This window comes from Anopheles stephensi, chromosome X (genome assembly GCF_013141755.1).
Source record: "Anopheles stephensi strain Indian chromosome X, UCI_ANSTEP_V1.0, whole genome shotgun sequence".
Classification (NCBI taxonomy): Eukaryota; Metazoa; Arthropoda; class Insecta; order Diptera; family Culicidae; genus Anopheles; species Anopheles stephensi.
The window spans coordinates 20,082,762-20,105,126 of NC_050201.1; the positions used below are offsets into that span (position 1 = coordinate 20,082,762).

Genomic DNA, 22,365 nt, shown 5'->3' on the forward strand with positions numbered 1-22,365 from the left:
AATAGTATATTAAGAATGTCCCCTTGTGATGTTTTTTTTTAACTCAGACGGAAAGGAATACCGAAATTGAATTTTCCGGACAGCAGTGAAAGACGTAAACTGGTGTAGAACTTCTGCTTTGGGAATATACATGATAATTTTAATAGTAAGTTCCTACACTCGACAATCAGACACTGTGACTTGTGAAGTTAACTCGACGATAGCTCTGTACTACTAAGTTACTAATGTCTCCTGAAAGTATGCAATTGAAAATTTAAGTATCTTTTATGTATGTTTCTTTTATGTCTTTTTTTAAGTGTCTTTTATGTTATATGTTGTACGATTATGACATCGTTTAAGCCAGTCGCTGAAAGGTAAAGATCCTTTTTAGCAAAGCATATTGCATACCTCCAGGCACACTATACCCTGACGTGAACAGTGAAAGTTGTACATAAGAAAAGTCTGTTGGTAACATCTTACACATTCAGAAACAAGGTTAGAGGAAGAAATACTTAGCCTAGTACTAGAACTCGAATTACTAAGTTTTTACAGCTATAACACCACTATGACAGCTGCTAACGATATTACAACCGCCATTAACAATGCCTACACTGTCGTTACTACGGCGAAACATTTACCTTCCCAGTGCTACCAAAATGGTTTCATAAAAAAAACCTTATACCATATCACCTACAACTGTTGGATTTTATGTTACTTTTGCTCCTCTTTCTCCGGCAAAAGCCCCACCATAGGGTTGTCTACACGGGGTTAATCGAAAACCCACTTAGCAACCCGAAATGAGCCGAAGTCTACGCACACTGTCATAAATCTAATTCACCCCCTTGCTTTAAGCGCTGTGTGCTTGAATGCGACGGCCTAACCGCTTTCTCCCTTCGACCTGTAGACGAATATCAAACACAAAACGGAACCAAAATAGGGATCGGCCGTTTTCGGGAGCGTAATTTAAAAAAAAATCCGAATAACAATCCAAACTCCCATTCCAAAAACATAATCCCTAGAGTCTTTATGATGTTTTTCTCCTGAACTGTCCTATCCTCAAACAGCTTACTGCTACCATCGCTTGTTGAGTAAAATAATGTCACGATAAATAATTTTTTTTTAATTTTTAATTATTTATTTATTTATTTATTATTACGATTTTATGCCGTATTGTCTCCACCACGTTTGATGATTACGAAATTGTAAATTCACGAAGAAAACAAATTTTACAAAATTAACAAGGCATTTCCTCCTCGTTATTTTCCTTATCCCGGGCATGCACGGTTGCGAAGGGAAAATTGGTGGTTGTTGTCCATTTCTATTGCCGTTGTTTTGTGTGTTGTGGGTTTTTGTTCCGGTACTATGGATGTGGCTACAAAAAATAATGTAGAAGTAGATATTTTTATGATGCCGGTGGTCGTGGCGATAATGGCGCCGGTCTTCACACGGCAGGACCGCCGATCAAATCAAATTCGAACCGTTCCCTCGTAGACAAAGCAGACTTCCTAAAATGATAACATTTTGGAAATAATCTTGACAAGGTTAAAATCATTCGACGTTAATATGGATTGCATGAGCCGCTATTTGTTATCAATGAAAGGACAAAACTTCTTCTTCCTTGGCACTACAACCTTGAAAGATCTCGGCCTGTCATTTCTGGTTTTCTGTGACTTGATTTTACCCGTAGCAAAGTAGTCCCTGGATGGGCAAAACAGCTTATCCAAAAATCATCGATTCGTTAATTATTTTGTACTAAAACAACTGTCATATTCGTTCATATCCTGCCGCAACGTTACTTCACTACACATTTACGTTATTTACTTTGTGGAACTGTAACGACATATAATAGAAGGCACGTCGTTGTATATAATATGCCATACCGCGATAAAACGTTGTTGATCTCATTGAATTGATTGAAGCACACAACAATTGTACCAGCCGCCTTCAAACTCTGTAATGGAAAGCGTGCGTTGGGCAGTAATTTTTAAAAAATATCAAAGGGGTTCGCAAATAATTCACCAAATGCACCGCGAACTACGAGTGATAGGTTCAGAATCAATGGAAATTGAAAACTAAGCAGATAATAGCTCCTTATCATGTAAAGGGAATAAAAAGATTATAAGAAGGACTTGTAGACCAATTACAATACTTATTCCTAAACTCGTAGAACTACCTTGGTTGCAAAAGCTATAACCACGAAAGAGGAGGAGTCACCCATACAAGATTCATTTTTTGTGTATACGCATCATAGCAACCCTTTCTGGTTCATGGCCCACCGTACTCTTCAGAATGTCATTATTGGTTTGAAACTTCGGTGGTTCGGCAGACTGATGACATTGTGAAGAGTACGGTGCATTATGAACTTTAAAGGGATGCAATGATGTTGTATACACAAAAATAAACATGTGTGCGAAATCCGACCGTGTTCGGGTTCTGAATCGGGAATCATTGTTACTTCAAGACTTTATGAATGGGTATTGTAGTCATAGTAATTAAATCAATTACAAAGAAAAACGGCCAGGCCTCTTGTTTTATATTGCGTATTAGGGTTGCATATTTTTTTATTTATCCATCTCTAAATATTAATTGGCCTACAAACTGTGTTTGTACAAGCAAACTTTCTCACTCTCCATTCATAAAAATTCTTGATTCCTAACACACATGGTTTCGTTCCATTCTTGAGTTTACAAAATCTGAGCACAAAAATATCATCATAACATTACCCTTAAGATATCTTCAACACTTTACAAAATGCGTCTATCATAGGTAAATAAAATCTTAGGTGTTACCACGTAGAAAAAAACAACCATGCTATTGCACGGATGTGCGACGTGCATAGCACCCCTTTGGGTAAAAATGTGCACAGCTTCGTATCCCTCGTGTTCATGTGTATTCGGTTACAAGTCATTTTCACTCTAAGCTCATTTTGATTTTTTTTGCTTTTCAAATAAGAATTAAGGTGAACGGGTAAAGAGTAAAAAAATATTTTAAAAAGTGGGTTGTTTTGTTCAGTGATTCAACACAACTTTTTATTTCTGTAAACAGCATTAGTATGTATATTGTACCAGATAAATGGCATATTTTTTTTAAATAATAAAGGGGTTGATATTGAGTAAGTGAAACTATTTATTACAACTTTGCTATTGTTTTTGCCCGTACTAGTTGTGTGTTGCTGCATCCATACATGTTTATGCAGCATTTTTCATACATTTTTATAATGTATGGACTTAATTTCGATTGAAAAGTAGACTGGCATGATAGCCATTTAAATTTCCGACATTGTACCAAAAACATCAGTTATTTTAAACGATAGGAATGATCAAGGATGAGCAATAAGATACCAGCTAGGGGGTTTTGTTTACGTTTGGGAGTTTGGATTGTTACTCGGTTTTTCTAAACTAAACTCTCGAAAACGGCGGATCTCGATTTCGATTTTGTTTTGTGCTTAATATTTGCCTACAGGTCAAAGGGAGACCGGCGACAGGCTGTCGCATTCGAACGTATGGTGCTTAATGCAAAAAGGGGAATCAGGTTTATGGTAGTGTGCGTAGACTTCGGCTCATTTTCGGATTGGAATCTGGGATTTCGACTAACCCCGTGTAGACAGACCCATAAAAGCCCATCTCTCGCGTCTACTTGCGAAGGGTGGATTGGGAGGGTAGGGAGAAACGAAAGTAAATCACCGACCCCCAATAACCCTCCCCCCCAACCAGAGTCTCCAGACATTTATGTGTGTGAATGTGGTTTTCCTCTCTCTTTCTCCCTTTCTCTTTCTTTGTATATCTGCCTCTCGCTCTCTCTTTCTCACTCATTCACTGCCCCTGTTTCTATATCTTGTATTCTTTTATTCTCTAACACATACACACATACACCCTTCCGTTTTCTCTTTCTCTCCCTCTCTCCTTCTCGCTGTCCGGTTTTAAATTTTTCGTGGGGTTGTTCAATTTATGTTCACGTTTTCTGTTTGTTTTAACGCGAAAAGCATACACGAGAGCAGTCGATTTTGGGCGAGGGACAGGATTTACAATGGTGTGTGCTTAAAGAAAAACAGGCCCGTGACCGTTTTCAAAAACCTGTACCGGCAACAAATGGCTCTATCTTGTACGGGTTGCGAATACGACCATTTAGAACTTATTTATACACCCTTGTTAAAGGGAGAAAACACATTCTTCAGAGATTTCCATTCACCACAAGAACACTGGAAAGATTCTTGCAATCGTATAGTAAAAAAATAATTGTTCAGTCCCTCTGACCTAGTAAAGTTTGTTTGGCATACACACGCAATAGGTAAAAAAGTAGGATCAATAACAGTACACAGCCGTTTTGGTATGAAAAAAATTAAGTAACTAAAAGAACTCCGAAAAAGTCACCCACACCTTAGTTTATTTGTTATTTACATTAAACGAAGCAAAAAAATGCTTTTACGTAACATTCCGTGTTGACGTTGTGTGATGTTGTTTTTTTATATCTAATTTAATTTTTGAGTTCGCATTATTTTATTTGGTTAAGAACCTAAGCAGCAATGGCAAGGCAAAATTTTCTGTCATCATGTTTTAAAGAAATCTTACTTTGTTTTTATTTAACTAAAGCTTGCAAAGAATAGTTTCCAATGTGCAAAATACAATTTGGATTTTCGGTTTATTTATTTCACATAATTATAGCACCTCCTTTATAGTACCATTTGAAGCAACGCTTGAAACGTTTTCATGTAGCGTTTCATGCGGTTTCAAAGCTACTTTAAGATTAAAGGGTTTGATAATCAAGCCTATTTAAAACGTCAGTAAATGCGACAGTGGTCACTTATAATTTTCTTGATGAAATTAAGATTTTAGTTTTTCTTAGAAGGAAATTAAGTTTTGCCTCAACAGGGTGAAAATGGGTGAAACGCGTAACACAACCACACGTGCACATTTTGCCATAAAACTATAAACTGTTGCTCATATGCTGGCGATTAACTACAATACACAATAACCGACCACCGCCCAAGGCCCTCCCTGACCCCGCTACCCTCTGTACCCTACACACACGTTATAAACAAAGCAAACATCTGCTAACTTAAAAACAAAAACCGAATGTTTGCTACTAACTACCTACACCTAACTAAGAATGTACGATTTCATTAAAGCGCAAATGAAATAACTTTTTTTCAACTTAAATCACAATAACCTTTCTCTCAATGCCAACCATCCCTTTCTCCCTCTTAACAAAAAAAAAAAACTCTACCTCCACTCCGCCTATCACCGAATACGACTCATTTACAATTAAACCCCGTTTCTAAATATCTCAGTGCCGACGGCAATTTCGAGGTGACGTTAGCAACAAAAGCAACCATATATTCGGAAGGTTTGGTTGAATGGAAACCACCTGCCATTTATAAATCATCATGTGAAATTGACGTAGAATATTTTCCATTCGATGAACAAACATGCGTGTTGAAATTTGGAAGTTGGACATATGATGGTTTTAAGGTAGGTTTTCTATAATACTCATCTGTTGGTTTTTCTAACATCAAAATAAGAAACAAATACTTAACCACAGCCACCATATAACACAAGAAAAATATGTTAAAGAAATATATTATCGCTCTCTTTCTCTCTCACTCTCTCTCTCTCTCTCTATATATATATATATGTATATATATATATATATATATATATATATATATATATATATATATATATTTATACATACATACATATATATATATATATATATATATATATATATATTTATACATACATACATATATATATATATATATATATATATATATATATATATATATATATATATATACCCATGACTCACCAATACTTACCTTCTTTGCTCCGCTGATGTTCCTCTGATGCGTTGTACAGTTTATTATTTGTTTACGGTTTTTTGGTTTTTGATTTGTCCATTTTTCCACCTTCTGTTGGTTCATTCAGTTTCATTGTTCTTTCTTTCTTTCTTTCGTTTGCATCATTTTTCACTTAATCATTTATACTTATAATATTTAGCGAACTTATAGTAAAGCAGCTACTGTTTTGTTTTAGTATTTTTTATGGCTGTGTTATTTTTTTTATTAAAGCATGTCTTATTTTTTTAAATTTGCGGGAAAGACATGGTTTTGTTCCACTTTTTGGTTAATTTGTTGAAATCTTGTTCTACAATATTTTGGTTTTGTTTGTTTTATGTGAGAGTTGCTGATGGGTTTGTGAGTTGTTTAAATTTTTATTCTTTATTTTCAAACTATATGTTGAATTATTTGTTTTTATCATTTTAATGAAACGGATCTATCTAAGTAAAAAGATTTAATACGAAACACCTCAGAGTTTTATAGCTCTGAGGTTGACATTGGATAAATCCGGTATCTCAAAATAATTTTGTTTGTTTGTTTAATTTGATTGTTGGTTTGATTTTTGTTAACACTTTTTATTCCTTTTCCTTGCCTCCCAACAAGAAAAAAAACAAGCTTACATAAATATTTGTAAATAGCTAAACAAACTCAGTCAAACCAAAAGCCAACTTGATGTATAGCAAACCAAACCATCTACCAGTTCATCAAGTTTTAATCTCGTACTTATCTCATTTGCTTGACGATTTTCTCACCATGTGTATTTATTGTTTTAGTATTTATTTTATGTTGTAAATTGCGCCTATAGCTCATACAACAAAAACTCTGTTCTTTGTGAGATTGTAAAACAATCAGTTACATTAAAAAACTAGTATTGAAGTATCAGCTGGCAAGCACTGCAAATCAATTTCGAACGAATTATAAAAAAACTATATCTACACTACATATAAAAAAGCAAAAATTCCAAAATGAAACGATGCAAATAAGACAAGAGTAAGCAGAGAATGAAGAAAACGAAAAGAACTCTCAAACGAGCAGAAGAAGTAACAAAAAAGCAAAAAAACGCATAAATTAACAACACTCACCACATCTGCGTCTGTGATGATTGCGACAACAACAACCCGACTACAGCCTATACGACCGCTAGAATAGTAGAGACACGTGCGTTTTGAATTCTGTTTTTTACATTTTTACTTTCTCTCAATGTACTCAGCTGTGTAAAAAGTGCCAAATTGTGTCCTCACAATAAGTGTAGTTGAACTGTCAATTCCGTTTACACACTCCTGTCGAGTCGACCATGCGCGTGTACTTCCTATGTATTTATGGCCTTGCTTTCACCACTACACTCCTTTCTAATTAACCCAGTTTAGCTGTCATGTCTGTCGTCTTTCGTCTTGTCTTCTTTTTACCTTTCTCTTATCTCTGTTTGCTGTTCCGTTATCCTATCACAGCGTGTTTGTTTGTTTCATTTTCGCTTAGTTTTCATCAGTTTGTTAATGCAGTTTATGAGTTGATCTTTCTATTTTCTTCTTCTTTCTACTAAATATTTCTGTTAGCTCTTTTGAATCTATCTGTTTATCGAATTAGTTTGTTATTATTCTTCTAAACCAGATTTCTTTTTCTCTTTGGTTTTAGTTCCTAAATTTTCATTAATTTCGTAGTTTCCAACGTCTTTAGAGCGCATTTTTGTTAACATTCCAATGGTATTGATTGATTTGGCTGTTTTTTTTACCTTTCTGTGATGGCTGATACAGGTGATTCTCGGTTAGTGCTGTAAATAGCAAAAAAAATAATAAAAAACCAAAGCAACAAAAAGCAAAAAACTCGTAAAGCAACGGCTTCGATTACATCCTACACAGTTACGAAATTGTAAAAAAATGAACATGATGCTTTGTCATTCATTTTTTCGTTAGGATGTAAATGGTATCGTTGTATGTTCTTGTCTTGCCTTTATAGTATGCCTTTAAAACTGTTTACATTTTTTTTATTAACAAGGAATGGTTTGTTATTAAATAACAATTCATAACAAACAAAATTGTTAAAAAAAATTTAAATTTAAAAATTTAAAATGTTAGGTGTACTCAACGTACAAAAATGTAAAATATTGTTTTTCTTAGTTTTGGATTTTATTTGACACAATGCTTCATTTAGGTAACACTGAACTAAATGACATTAAATAGCTCGAGAGTGTATAAAATAGCGATTGCTATGGGGAACTGTAAAATGAATCCTTTTAATCGCGTCTTAAACCATGCCGGTAAAGATCGATTTATTACATACGTGACAGAAATAGCACTTCTGTACCGCGTTTCACGTCACCTCATGCTATTGTTCGTCGTGTTGAAGTATTTTCCTTCCTTAAATAAAAAAAAAATTTAGCGATAAAAACAAACCCTGCTAATAAAATGCGATTTAAACCCATCTATCATAAACATAAACATAACTTCTGGACGTTTCGAAGCACTTTAAAGTCATCGAAAAGCTGAACATTTGTATGGTTATAGTTCGAATGCTTAGTGTTCTGGCGCTGCGTGACTCCGACAGGAAAAAAAATCCAACAGTAGGTTTTATTTATCTAAATATATTCATTCATATGGACCATACGGAAAAAATATATCACTTCACCAGCAGCAAACAATTTGCAACTTTCATTAAATAGCTGTTATTTCCCATCTGTCGTTAGGAACGATCCGACACCGAAATGATTTGGAACAATCCGAACACCGAAAAATAATCGAGATTGACCTGTATTAGTGTTTGTAAATATTACAAATTGTAAAAATAAGCAAAGGAAAAGACAATCTGGTATTAAATGTTGCAGATTTCAAAACGATTTATAAAAACTCAACTCTCAACAAAAACGTTCTTCTCGTCCCTGTTACCGCCCTGTCTTTGAAGTCAGTAGACCATTCCGTTTTATTTCCAATTTTGTTTTATAAATAGATTACTATAAATGGAATAGTACAAAACAAATGTTGGTTTTTGTGGCTTCCAAACCATCCAAGATATTTAAGTAAAAAACTAAATTGAACATAATGTAAAGTAACTTTACCCACTTTTACCAACCTTTTGTTCTACTTCGATGGTATATTTTATAGTTTTTCTCCAAAAGGACGCCATTTTCTAATGGTTACTGATTTGTTGTTTGCTTTAAACGATTTCCAAGACGAAACCGTGTAAAAGCATTTACATAATGAAAATTCGGAAAAAATTGAATATAATTAAAATATTACTTTATTACTCCTAATTTATTTCTCTCTCTCTCTCTCTTTCTCTTTCTCTTTTTTTCATGATCTATCTATCTTTTATCGATCCCTTGTTTTGTTATTGCTTTCGAATCTCGTTATCTCTCTCTCATTCTCTCTCTCGCTCTCTCTGTCGCTCGTTATTTCTATAACCTTTTTTAACATTCTATGTCATTCTCTCTTTCTCTTCTTACCTTATTAATATCCGTTAGCAGGTTTTATACAGTGTTTTGCGTTCTTCTTCTCTCCACAGTGCTGATGGTCATTATGAGGTAACACTTATGACCAAAGCAACCGTATATAATAATGGTATGGTCATTTGGCAACCACCAGCAGTTTACAAATCGTCGTGTTCGATCGATGTTGAATATTTCCCATACGATGTACAGACATGTGTTTTAAAATTGGGAAGCTGGACCTATGACGGTTTTAAGGTGCAAGAAATATTTTCATTTATCATTTTAAACTTCCATCCTCAAGCAATTAAATTTTCACAACTCAATTATCAAAAAAAAAATCAAATACTATCAAATAACTAAACTAAAATGTCAATAGAATAACAAACTATTATTTTCTTTACGTTTAACTTATCTGTTCTTCGGTTCTTACCTGTATGTATTTGATCTCCCGTTGTTATGTTTTTTTTTTATTATTATCTTCATGTTTTTGTTTTGGTTTTTTAAATTGTGTAGTTATAGTTCTAATTTTCATAAAGGTTTCGCCCATTTTTTTATTTTCCGTTATTGTTGATTCCTCCATGAAATGCTTTTGTTTTGTGTTTTGTTTGTTTTCAGGTTTTAGTTCATCTAAATTGATTAACATTTTTTATCTTGTTGTTTTTGCTATGTTTTTTCTATTTTCTTTTCGTTTTTATTTTTAGAACAGCTTAGAAGCTCATCAATGTCATGCCTGGAGTCCACATTTGCATCTTTTTTTTTCGATATGCTCATGTTTAACAGCAGCATCATTACTAGCCAGCAACAAAGTGTTTCTTTCCTTTTTGTTGTTGTCTCTTGTTTGTGAAGTACCATAGAGGAAGTACCGTGTTTAGCAACCGTAATTGGAAACTTACTAAAGTATTGTCTTCTTGCCATTCTATTGTTTGTCTGGTTTTCCGTTATCATTTTGGTTGGTATGATTATGGTTTAATTTCTAATTCGTAACAAATTAATGAACATTGGACATTAATTGCGCAAAAAAACGAAACAAATCCAAAAGTACTGTAAGCAACAAAAATAAACCAATATTTTGATTATGCATTCTAATGTAACACTAGTATCTTGGTCATGTGTATAGTTCTCTTGATAGCAAGTTTGTTAGCAACTACCCAGCATTTTGCTTTGACAGCAAAAGAATGTTCTTGTTGGCTGTTGTTGTTTTCGTTTTTCTATTGTTTTATTATGTCTCATTCCTAAGCACCTGTCACTAAGTTATGGTTATTATGTGTTTTGTTGTTTTGTTACGTCATTTCTTTCAACTTTAGTTTGAGCATTTACTCACATCAGTTACGTATTTTGATCCTCTTTTATGCAAAATAAATTACGTGAACAACTTTATTTAAAAAAATGACTTTTTAATTCACAAAATTTTACTATTTCATTTTTCTTTTTCTATTCATTCGTGATTTCATAATTGGCATAGTTCTGCTCATGTCTTTATTTGTTTAATGGTTTCTATTCTGTTAATTTCTGGTTGATTGGTTGGTGGTGATTTCTATAATGGTAAATTTCTGTTTGATTCTTATTTATAAATGTTACATTCTCCTATGTAAGATTTACTACTTTCAGTTATTTGAGTAGTTCTCTTAAACAGCATTGATAGTTTGTAGCTCGTCATTGTACGTGAAACAAACCTTGTCCTTTTTTCTTTTCTGTTTATTTGGAATGCTCCTGTTCTGTTTTTCTCCCCCCTGTCTTTCGTTTACTTCTAGGGAGCCCGTGGTGCCTCATGTAATTGATTGATTGTGGTCTGTTAGCTGCTTGCCTTCTTGATCGAACGAACGTTATGAAATATTTCGTACTGCATCCTTTAGCGAAACATTTTTCATGCGATTGAAACCTAAGTCTAGCACACCGGTGCCTATTAAACAGTTGTTTACAAATAATATTTAAAAAATAAAAACCAATATGACCAACAATGTTCTTCTAGCTGAATATTATGTTATAGTTTGCTCGTTTGATGTGTTTTCTTCCCTTGGCCTTACTTTTCGATTTGGTTTGGGTATAATGTCAGCATCAACTCCTTTCCCCCGAGGGGTGGTTTTGTTCTATTATTTACGTTACAAATACTACTATTCAGATCGCACGCCAATATGTGAGCTAAATTTTTTCGTTAGAACATTTTTAAGAGAAAAAAAATTCTACACAAATAGCGCGAAAAAGCGAACAAACAGCCTGAAAGCGTTACAAAAATGCGCTAAAAAGATGCTTTAGAGCTGTAGAACTGATGCATAATAGGACAGTTATTATATCCTACTTGTTAGTACTTTTTGATTGTCCTTTAGATGATGAAATAATTAAAAAAAAAGTTTAGCGCGAAAGAAGAGTGTTTTAACACGCTGTTAAACACCGAAACAGGAACAGTAGCTTGATGCGATAGCTTGTTCAACGTCAGATTACGTTTTTACAACATTTGTATGCTGAATGTAAGTGTTGGTGTGCAAAATGGGAGAACCTTTTTCTCCCCGAATGGAAGTAATAACCGTAGCAGCAATAGAACTCCGTCCAAAACAAGTTGTTTGAAAATATTATAGAAATGTGAAAATAAGCAATACTACACCCTTTCAACACAAAACTTAAGGGACATAAAATTAAACTCAGATCAAGAAGGAGTTAAAAAACGAAACCAGCTGAGGATAGTAGAAAGGGAGAAAATAGACTATTTTGAAACAAAATTTTTAAATTTTTCAATTATTGTTGTATTGAAAATCATTGCACCTAGCTACTACAAAAAAAAATTAAACTAAAATCGAAATGTTTGAAAATATTTTTCTCTTCAAAGAGTTATAAAAAATTGTTAAATACTTATAAATTATAAATAACCACGCAGTTCTTTTTTAAAGGAAAGACTTGGAAAATCGCCTTTAGACATATTGTGCATTACGACATTTTGTTTATACACTGATACCACGTTCTGTAGACGCACCTACCATTTTGGTATGCCTCGAAGATTAAGCGAGAATATTATAACAATTACTTTATTGACTTGTTTTTTTAAACTATTTGTCCGTTTCCAAATTTTTTGGGAAAAAATTTTTAAATTTAAATTTATCTATTAAAAGTATACACGCTCAATAACTTTTAAAATGCTGGTCTTGACACACTACGGACCACATGAAAACATCAAAATTCTTCTCAAAGCGTTTATACTGTATTCCGGGATAATGAGAGCTATCATTATGGGTTCGGCGGCCTAGTTTTTTTACAAAACCTTTGCTCAGATATTTTTCTATGAGTTCAGTTGGAACAAATGCCGATTAGATTAGCTTTCTGATAGGTTTAGTCCTATATCTTTATTAACCAAAAGGGTTTTTTTAATCTTATTAATATAAGACTTATAATTTAAAAAAAAATAAGCTGAAATTAGTATTCCTTATTTTAACGGTAGTTAGACTTCAACACTAATAACCAATGAAAAGAGTACAATTTAATCCAATGAGCTCATCGTACAGAATTTTGTTCTTCAAGATTATGCGATTGGCCTGGAATTACATACGAACCGTTAAGAGAGATTTTCTTTTCATCACATAAGAAATAGGAAACAAGAGCGAACATTTTAAAACTTTGGCAGTCTTATAAAATAATATATATTTTACGATAAAAACCTTCAGTATCATTCGTTTTTTTCATTGGTTTCAATCTTGATTGTTTTTGACTTTTTTCATTGATAAGGTAAACTATTGTGTTACCGATTTTACTGCTAGATGCACGTTAATTCTAATAATTTACTACTTGATTTACTTTTTCAATCTTTTTCTTATTTTTTATTCATGAAAAACGACCTGGCCGTATTGCTAAAACTGTTTCTTATAGTGTTTTAGAAAATGTTTTACTACCTACATTAATTGCTTGCAGGAAGTGATCCGATGAGTGCGGCTATAGAAAATGGTGCCAGTGTAGCAATATCCAAACACAACTATCTGTTACAACCGGTACCTACATGTTGATCTGCAAGAAGTTTTGCCCAAGTGAGAAATGTTTCGAAAACTTACACACGAATAGGTAGACATTTTATTTGTGCGGCTCACTACTATTTTCTCTCTCTAACTCTTTTATTTTTTCTCTTTTTCTGTCTCTGTCGACACGTTGTAATAACCGCTGTTTACAAATAACATTGGCATCTATAATTACACACCCATTTTCTTAACAACTTACTGATTGATTTTTCGTCATTTCAAATAGATAATAATACGTCTACCCATCTGGGACAGGGTAAGGCAGCAGTACGGTTCGTTTTTATTTTGTATTGTTAAAAACTATACTTAGCTTAACTAGCAACTACTAGGGCAATTGTCTTTACACTTAAGCTACTAATAATACTACCCCTCCGATGAACATATCCATTAACAACACGTCCTTTTCTCGATGTTATCTTCTTTTACCAGTTTTTATTGCTATTAGTATTATAACTGCAAAAATACGGCAATATCTGCTGATACGTTTTGTTATACTGGAGTAATGCTATACTACGATCACAGTAACAGGATGAAGAATGAAAGAAACGCTATATTTTCATTTTCCATTTTATTACCTTCCTTTCTTCTATCTCTTTCTCTCTCTTTCCCTGTTCCTCTTTCTCAGCAAAACTGTGTTCATTTTTATTTCTCCTGCAACTGTTCTGTGGTATATATTTATTCTTTCCTATCTTGTAATTCGTTTCTGTTTATCTCGCCTTTCTCGTTCTTCCTGAAATTTTCTCCATATTACCTAAAGTTCTTGATGGAAAATATTTCCAAAAATATGGCAAAATACATCAACACATGTGGTATTGTCAATACGGCGTCAAGCCGTCCTGCTAGAAGGATAAAATATAAATAAATGAGGCAAAATATCTCTTTACGTAAAAGTATCTGTCATATGTACTTTTTTGTTTATTTTGTTTAAGATATTAGTTCACCAACGATACCCCGAATGTAGAGATATAAAAGAGCGTAAAACAAAACAATCCGCTCGACAGAACTCATGGCTTGGGTACTTAAAAACCTTATTTAACAAGAAGTTTGCAAATTTATTGGATACTGTCTCGTTTATCATTGATGTGATTCATGCTTGAATTGTAATTTAAGTTCTAACAACATTAGATTTGGGCATATCAAATTAGATTCGAATGAAAAGCAAATGTCTGTAACTCGATGGTGCGACCCCGCGAAATAGATGAGTAACAACAAGAGTCTCTCATCTGTCACGCTTAATGTTGTTTTGTGTTTTTGGGACGCATTGACGCACTCACACAGATTTTAGATATATTACTATAGGTGAGAGATGTTTTTTTCTCCCTGGGCAATAAAAACATTGAAGTGGGGATATACATTTGTGTTGAGACAACACACCACAAGAACAAGCAAGCCAAAGCTGTATGTTTGTTTCAGCGACGCATCATGTGTATTAGTGATAGTATGATCTGACAGGTGCCTGCTGACAACTGCTGTTAACTGACAAGCACAACTGAAACATATTATTACATTTGCTGCGTGCATGCTATGGCTCAACGTGGGTATAGAAACTACGCAGGCTCATAGCTTAAGCGCTTTGGTCCATGTTGAATGAGAGTTTGATCGAACGAGTGGGTTCAATTTTGCTACGAACATTTCCACTCAACACATCGACGCAGCACTTGTGATTGTACACACATACATAGACAAACGATCGAACCCACTCCTGCAAAATTTAGTTTCCTGCATTACAGTTGTCAATTCGTTCGTGACAAGCCCACCTACGTTTTCTCTTTACCCATTTTGCTAAAATTGGTCGTTATCCGAATCTGAAAGGCAGTTTGTCGTTACAACCACATCGGAACATTCGAATGTTTTTCCTTTCATTATTTTTATTTTTATCGAGCTTAACACAACATTAGAAGTACTTATACTATTAATTTGAATACTAGTTTCATTCTTGCATACATAATAAAATGTGTATTCTGAGATTTCGGTTAGCACATTGAGCCATTCTTGTTTACAAATAATCTACAAGATAAAAATATCATATTGTAGATAAAAGACGATAGGTCTTCTTGTTTGCATGAATTTTATTCTTCAAGATTCCCTGTTAAATTGTCATTTTAGCTGCTAACATTATTATAGCGTAATAATAACTTACATAACTTACAAATATGCTTGTTTTGGCTTACCTGTTTTGGTGTTTGGTTACCATTCATCACCCTACATTTTTCGCGCCTTCTCAAATTCAAACCTTGATGAGATTTACAGAACTCATCCATGATGAATGAAACAGAAAACTTCGTAAAAAAATGTTGAAAATGACATTTTCAAGGATTCAAATATAGTCACCTTCGGACCTCGGAAACCGGAAATCTCACTCCACTGCTTGACGTTTTTAGCCACGACACAAATATCCAAAAACAAAATCGTAATCTTTCGATTGCGGGGAGAAGAAGGAAGAAGAAGAAGAAGACCACTTTTCTGACTGAAATTTGACTGTTTACCAGCCAAAACTGTGCCTGTGCATGAATGCCTGCTATTTTTTCCTCTATTAGTAAGTTTTCTGCATATCATAATATAATGCCAATAATTGTCACGCGAAATCCAACGAAACTTAAAGTTCGAAAACAAAAAAGAAGTTAACCCGAGGCACACAATAGTATTGGCTTTTTCTACGATTTTTTTTAGCAAAAAGAAAAATTTATTAACCACACACACACATTCTTTCCTACTGCAACACCTTTACCGACACTACCGTGCTTATGAGAAACTAGCGCTCGCTCGAGATGAACATTTTAAAAATTGACATCATAGTACAGATAGCAAAAGTCAGATGTTTTACAGTGTTTACTACTCGGGAGCGTTCCGAATTTCGGTCTTTCTATATTTAGCACCTGGTTCTAGGATTCCATAAACTAGCTACGTTGTGGGCCAATGTGTACTAGCTCATCTTTCGTTTTTTTACATATATTTTTTATACTGTCGTGTGCGCGTATTATTCTGTGGTTGTTGTTCTTGCATTACCAGTTTTGCGATTCTACTCGTCTTGATGTTGCGTTCGTTGGAAACGTTCTCCTAGCAAGCAAGCAAGCAAGCAAGCAAGCTAGCAAAAAAAAAGTATCACGTACTAAACTAAGCTCGTATTGTTACCTCAATAAAAGAAACTATCTAAAACCAATGCTTGTATGCATCATCTTACGATGGTGTTAACTAAATAAACAGCAAAAAAAACAAAAAAAAGATCATGAGTACAAAATAATGATTAAAATAAACTACTAAATAATAAATACACTCTTACCTTCAACATGAAAAAGAAAAAAAAAACAATCTCATTTGTTTGTGTAGTTGCATGCAACAAAGGTATGACATTTAAAACCATACACTAAAAATAAATATTAAACAAAACAAAAACACACACAAATTCCTAGAAAATCATTACTCATTTTCCTCAAACTATCCCCCGTCCCTTCCCTGCTCATACCATAAATAAATAAATAAATAAACAACTAATAAACTCCGTATTATAAAAACTAGTACACTAAACAGCAAACTACATCCATCTTGCTTTTTGTTCGCTTGGTAGTGGTACCTGTCACGTGCTTGCTCACGTGTCCTTCTTTCATCAGCTGTCGGCTAACTTTACCTGGTTCTGTATACCTATTTTAGTTTTCCATTTGCTGAACTCCTTCATATTTTTGTTGTTTTATGTTTCTGCTTCGTAATACAAATCGTTAATATGTATGTGTTTGAACTGTGAATGTATGCGCGTGAGTATGTTGCAACCGCTTTTTATGTTGTTTTGTCTGTTTTGTTCTTCTTTTTTATTTGTTTTGCTATCATCGAGTTTTCACGTTCGGAGGTGAAGTTTACTTCGAGCATTTTGTTACTACATTCCGTGTAACGAACGTGAGTGCTTCATCACTAAATTGTATTTATTTTTGATATCTTCTACCATTTGTTTTGTTGTTTCCATTTTCTGTCGTGTGTTCTGATTGTTTGTTAAGATTTTTTTTATGTGTTATCAGATGTTTTCCATTTAGTTTTATGTATTGTATTTTTTTTGTAGTTTTGTTTTAATAGTGGAAGCGATGGGTTAAACATTGTTAGTTTTTATTTTTATTAACATCATTATTATTTTTCTTTATATTTGCTAATTTTCTATTAATTTACAAAATTTTGAGTAATGCACTAAACGTGATTAAAATTAACTAGTAGTGCTGTTTATTGACACATGTCACTTATTAACTGTAGCACATTTCAACACCCTTTCAATTGCATTTCATTCACTCATGCTCCACGCACACAGTCAAAGTCACACCCACATTGTCGCAGCAAGTACACAGTTTAACGCTAGTAATACACATTTTCATTATCTGTTTTCAAAAATGGTATAAATATGATTTTGGAGCGTACAAAACAACCGCTAACACACACACACACACACACACACACACACACACACACACACACACACACACACACACACACACACACACACACACACACACACACACACACACACACACACACACAACACACACACACACACACACACACACACACACACACACACACACACACACACACACACACACACACACACACACACACACACACACACACACACACACACACACACACACACACACACACACACACACACACACACACACACACACACACACACACACACACACACACACACACACACACACACACACACACACACACACACACACACACACACACACACACACACACACACACACACACACACACACACACACACACACACACACACACACACACACACACACACACACACACACACTCACACACACAAACACACATACATCATGATACTCTCAGCTAAACGTCACCCTTGCTCATTACTGCCACCAAAAAACTGTTCACAAAATACTATCCGTACCATTCTTTGTTGCTAACACTTCCAAGTGCAACAAAAAATCCATACTATAACGATACCATTACTCTCTTCGCATTTCTTTCTCGCCTTAACATTCCCGTCGGTGTCTGTTGTGTATGGGTCTGTCTCGTCTCGGTTGTATTGTATATGTGACGAACTAAACAAACTAATGCCACAATAATGCCGAATGAACCCAATGAACGAATCCACTACGCTAACTTGACCCCTCAATACAAACGAAAAACAAAAACGAAACAAAAACAACTCCCGAAACCGGTTCGTAATTGCCGGTGCCAGGTTGACCTGCGGCATATGGACGAGAAGTCCGGCAGTAACATCGTAGACGTCGGGGTGGACTTGTCCGAGTTTTATATGTCCGTCGAATGGGACATCTTGGAAGTGCCAGCTGTAAGGTAGCTACACCCAATATACGCTTATAGTGCTTTAGTAGTTGTGATTGGATCTAGCCCTAGATCTGTCATTTTAGAACGATCGTTATAGTCCGAGCATGTATAGAAGGAACGGGTATGCTTTGTACTAGAAACTAATGTTTGCACTGATCTCGCCCTGCGCACCACGCATAGGAATGAGAAGTTCTACACCTGCTGCGATGAGCCGTACTTGGACATCACATTCAACATCACGATGCGCCGGAAGACGCTCTTTTACACCGTCAACATCATCATCCCATGCATGGGCATATCGTTCTTAACCGTGCTGACGTTCTATCTGCCATCGGACAGTGGAGAAAAGGTGAATTCACACGTTAAAGCGCACCTTGATAACACAGTAATACAAGTTTTGTTACAGGTAACGCTTTCGATATCAATATTGATTAGCCTTCACGTGTTCTTCTTGCTGGTAGTCGAAATCATACCGCCAACGTCGCTAGTTGTGCCTTTGTTAGGAAAGTATCTCATCTTTGCCATGATACTTGTGTCCATTAGGTGAGTGCATTGTAGCAAGCGGCGCACACGTTACATAACATTCTAACTTGTCAAACCCTGCGTTACCTTCTAGTATATGCGTCACGGTAGTGGTGTTGAACGTCCATTTCCGATCACCTCAAACCCATCGAATGGCTCCGTGGGTGAAAACATTTTTTATTGGTAAGTACCTCGGTATACTCATGCTCATTTCGCCATTTTGTTGATTGATCGTGTTTTCCTTCCAGACTTTTTACCACGATTCCTGTTTATGAAACGGCCACCGTACGTTGAAAACCACAGGTATGCATTGTTGCGCAGGTGGCGCATATCTCAATGCATTCCTCCATTTTTGTCCAACTCTCTTTCCTCGCTAAGATTTTCCTTCTTTGATCTTTTGATTGTAAATTTAACCCTCGAAGCGTTATACTTTGATCTTTATATGTTTTTGTTTTACAAATTATAACACAAGCATTTGGTTTACTTTTCTGTTTTCTTTCTTTTTTTCTGCAAAAAAGATAAACTGTACCTTTTATCTTTAAATCGTTAATCGATTACATACCTTTATAAAGACAACGAGAACTTTCACATAGCATACTTACAGTAAAATTGTAGGTACGCCATTTTTATTTTTGTTTTTCCTTTCTGTTAGCAAGAATTCGAATCTTTTACTCACAACTTAGACTTACAACAACAATTCGGTAGTTTTTTAATAAATATTAGTCTTGCCAGTTTTTTTTAATGTATTGAGCTACATCAAAAAGCATGTTGAATATAGATTTACAGGGCAGGAAAAAATGCGGAAATTTTAATTCACAACCATTAGCTCAAAGTTCCAATAAGTTTAGAACATTCGCATAGTTTTTTTATTCGACAGGAACGCCGCATTGTTAAAATTCGCGTTGTGCAATTTGTCAAATTTGTTTACTAACGAAGAAAGAGATAGTTTCATCCACATGTATATAGATCTCCAAAGTTTAGGATGTGGGGAAACTTAGGTCTAAGCACTGGTGATTACAGCAGTAAACAGGTCTAGAAACTGTGTGCAGACAGTCATCACCTGTTCTTCTAGAGCAAACTTTTCGAGCAAAAGTGTAACTTCACTTGATCACAAAACGGTTTGTTTGACGATCGAAGTAATTATTTTTAGATGTTGTTTTCGGTATCCTAAAAAATTTAGTGTTTCCATAAAATGGCTTTAGCTAATTTAGCTAAAAAAAATAAAATTGGCTTTTCATAGTCATGGGAACTAAATGGCATATCCAAAAGAAGCTAACACCCATTCAAAAATGAGCTTCAACCGGTACATTCAACTGTTGGAAAATTTCCGTAGCTGACGAAATGTTTCTTGTCGAAATACGATTCCTATTCGCAATCGTGTTACAATCGCTAGACCCCACGCGTCAAGATTAAAACTCTATGCACTGTCTAACGGATAGTCAATTTGACAACCATGATACTGATTTCATTTTTGTGCGGTATGTTGCAACACAATGTCATTCTAGTGTGAAGACCGTATTATATGTATTGTAACTCACAAGCATCGACTTGAAATTATTATCGATAGCTATTTATAGTGTAGGTTTGCTTAAAAGAACGTTCATACCACCGCTTTATGTCAGTGGTTAGTATGCCCTCAAGTTCCACATTTTATCCTGTCGCACCTCGTATTTTTTGTTTTCTTTTTTTCTCATCTATAACTTTTTGAATTGGCAAATTAAATTGCTTGTCCTTACTTTATTTATTCTATTGCATACTACCTATTGCATCACTAACTTACTAAATCTACTAGGTAGCATTTATCAAACAAAATGGCCGACAATCGTACGTGAAACTCCAGTTGTCTTTAGAAATGTTTTTCGGTTCGTTCATCATATATCCTGTTGCTATATTTTCAACCTACTTTTACTTTGTTTTTGTTTCATAAACATAACTCTTCCCCTTCTCTCCAATCGATCCATTTCCTTCCTTTTTTCTTGTTACACGTGATCGACGTAATGGATGCACGTGTATGGAATGCAAGAAAACCGTAACCATTAATAATATATAGTTCCGTAGCAAGAAACTGTTTTTCAATGCAAATATCAGCTCATTTCTATACTGTTTCTTTTTTATCTTCTCGTTCTTTCTTTACGTATTACCTCTGTATTTGGGATTTTCTGCTTGTCGTAGAAAACTGCTATCCAAAGACCTACACGCTTGCTTTTATCCTTATTACTCGACTACTACATTAAATCGTATAGCTCGTTTTACTAATAGGGCTCCATCTAAAGAAGACCTTTCTCCGTCAAGGTATTTATGACATATTCAACTAAATTTAATTCACACCAACACGCACATACACACCTACACTTTATCTTTCTCTATCCCTTCTTCTTACCTTATGGTGTTGAATACCGTTTACGTATAAAGCTCTCTAGTTCTTGTTGTGGCGTTGAGACGCTTCCTTTTGCCGGATTTCTTACTTTCGTATAGTCTCATTCACTCTACTCTGTATATGCGTTTTTGCGCTATTATTACTATTATTACTACTTCGCCAAGATGTCAGCGTTTGCGAATTCGAACATTTTAAGCTGCTTCGGTATGCAACTAAATTCGTGCAACCTTTCTGTTACTTGGTGTTTTGTTTTTCCTTCTCCATTTTTCAACTTTGATACATACAAGCTGAATAGGAGTTGTAAGCTGTCAACCGTGTCGATGCGTAGTATTCACATTCACAACATTCCTTAGTTTTGTTTCTATGTTTGTATACTTGGTAACTCCAGCTGTCTCTATCTATCTCTCTCTCTCTCTCTCTCTCTCTTAGTGTTTCTTCGAATGAAAGTCACTCAAAGTAGTATTTTCTTTTGTTACATTTGTGATTTACATTTATTACAAATTGGCTCAAAACGGGTTCCATTTGTCAAAGCATGTATTTTGTTTTTAAATTTGATTAGAGTGGTTTTCTTTGTCGATTGGCTAGTGCCATTTATTGGTAAATATATTGCACGAACTTAGTTGTTGCCACAACAGAATTGATTGATAGTGATTCATTGCATACTTGCTACTAATGTGCTGCCGTAATGATACTCAATAATTCAATAATAAGCATCGCAGAATAAAGAAAAATAATTTCTTTTTTCTATAATAAAAACTTATAACTTAAGAACTCACCCATGGCAGTCCAATATGAATCATTCTGAATCGTATTCCTTGTTGTAAAAGATTTGTTTAAGTTTAAAAATTGTCTACATTTGAAGCATATTTTTTCACAATGTTTCTCGACGTCATAAAAACACCTCAAAACAATTGTAATC

General features: G+C 34.6%; 1 protein-coding gene across 15 annotated transcripts in view; it reads left to right on the forward strand.

Moving 5' to 3' along the window:
• LOC118513535 (acetylcholine receptor subunit alpha-like) overlaps nucleotides 1-22,365 on the forward strand; it is a 32,561-nt gene that overhangs the window by 4,244 nt on the left and 5,952 nt on the right. For 7 of the 15 annotated variants that reach the window (XM_036059410.1, XM_036059419.1, XM_036059466.1 and 4 more), the window contains 7 exons: nucleotides 5,267-5,447; nucleotides 18,441-18,556; nucleotides 18,728-18,896; nucleotides 18,954-19,090; nucleotides 19,164-19,252; nucleotides 19,318-19,372; nucleotides 21,242-21,361. In XM_036059410.1, coding sequence (XP_035915303.1) covers nucleotides 5,267-5,447; nucleotides 18,441-18,556; nucleotides 18,728-18,896; nucleotides 18,954-19,090; nucleotides 19,164-19,252; nucleotides 19,318-19,372; nucleotides 21,242-21,361 — 867 coding nt within the window. Of the gene's footprint in view, nucleotides 1-4; nucleotides 5,448-9,313; nucleotides 9,495-13,160; nucleotides 13,281-18,440; nucleotides 18,557-18,727; nucleotides 18,897-18,953; nucleotides 19,095-19,163; nucleotides 19,253-19,317; nucleotides 19,373-21,241; nucleotides 21,362-22,365 lie in introns of those variants that run through there. The other 8 variants (XM_036059494.1, XM_036059477.1, XM_036059505.1 and 5 more) reach the window with 8 other exon arrangements.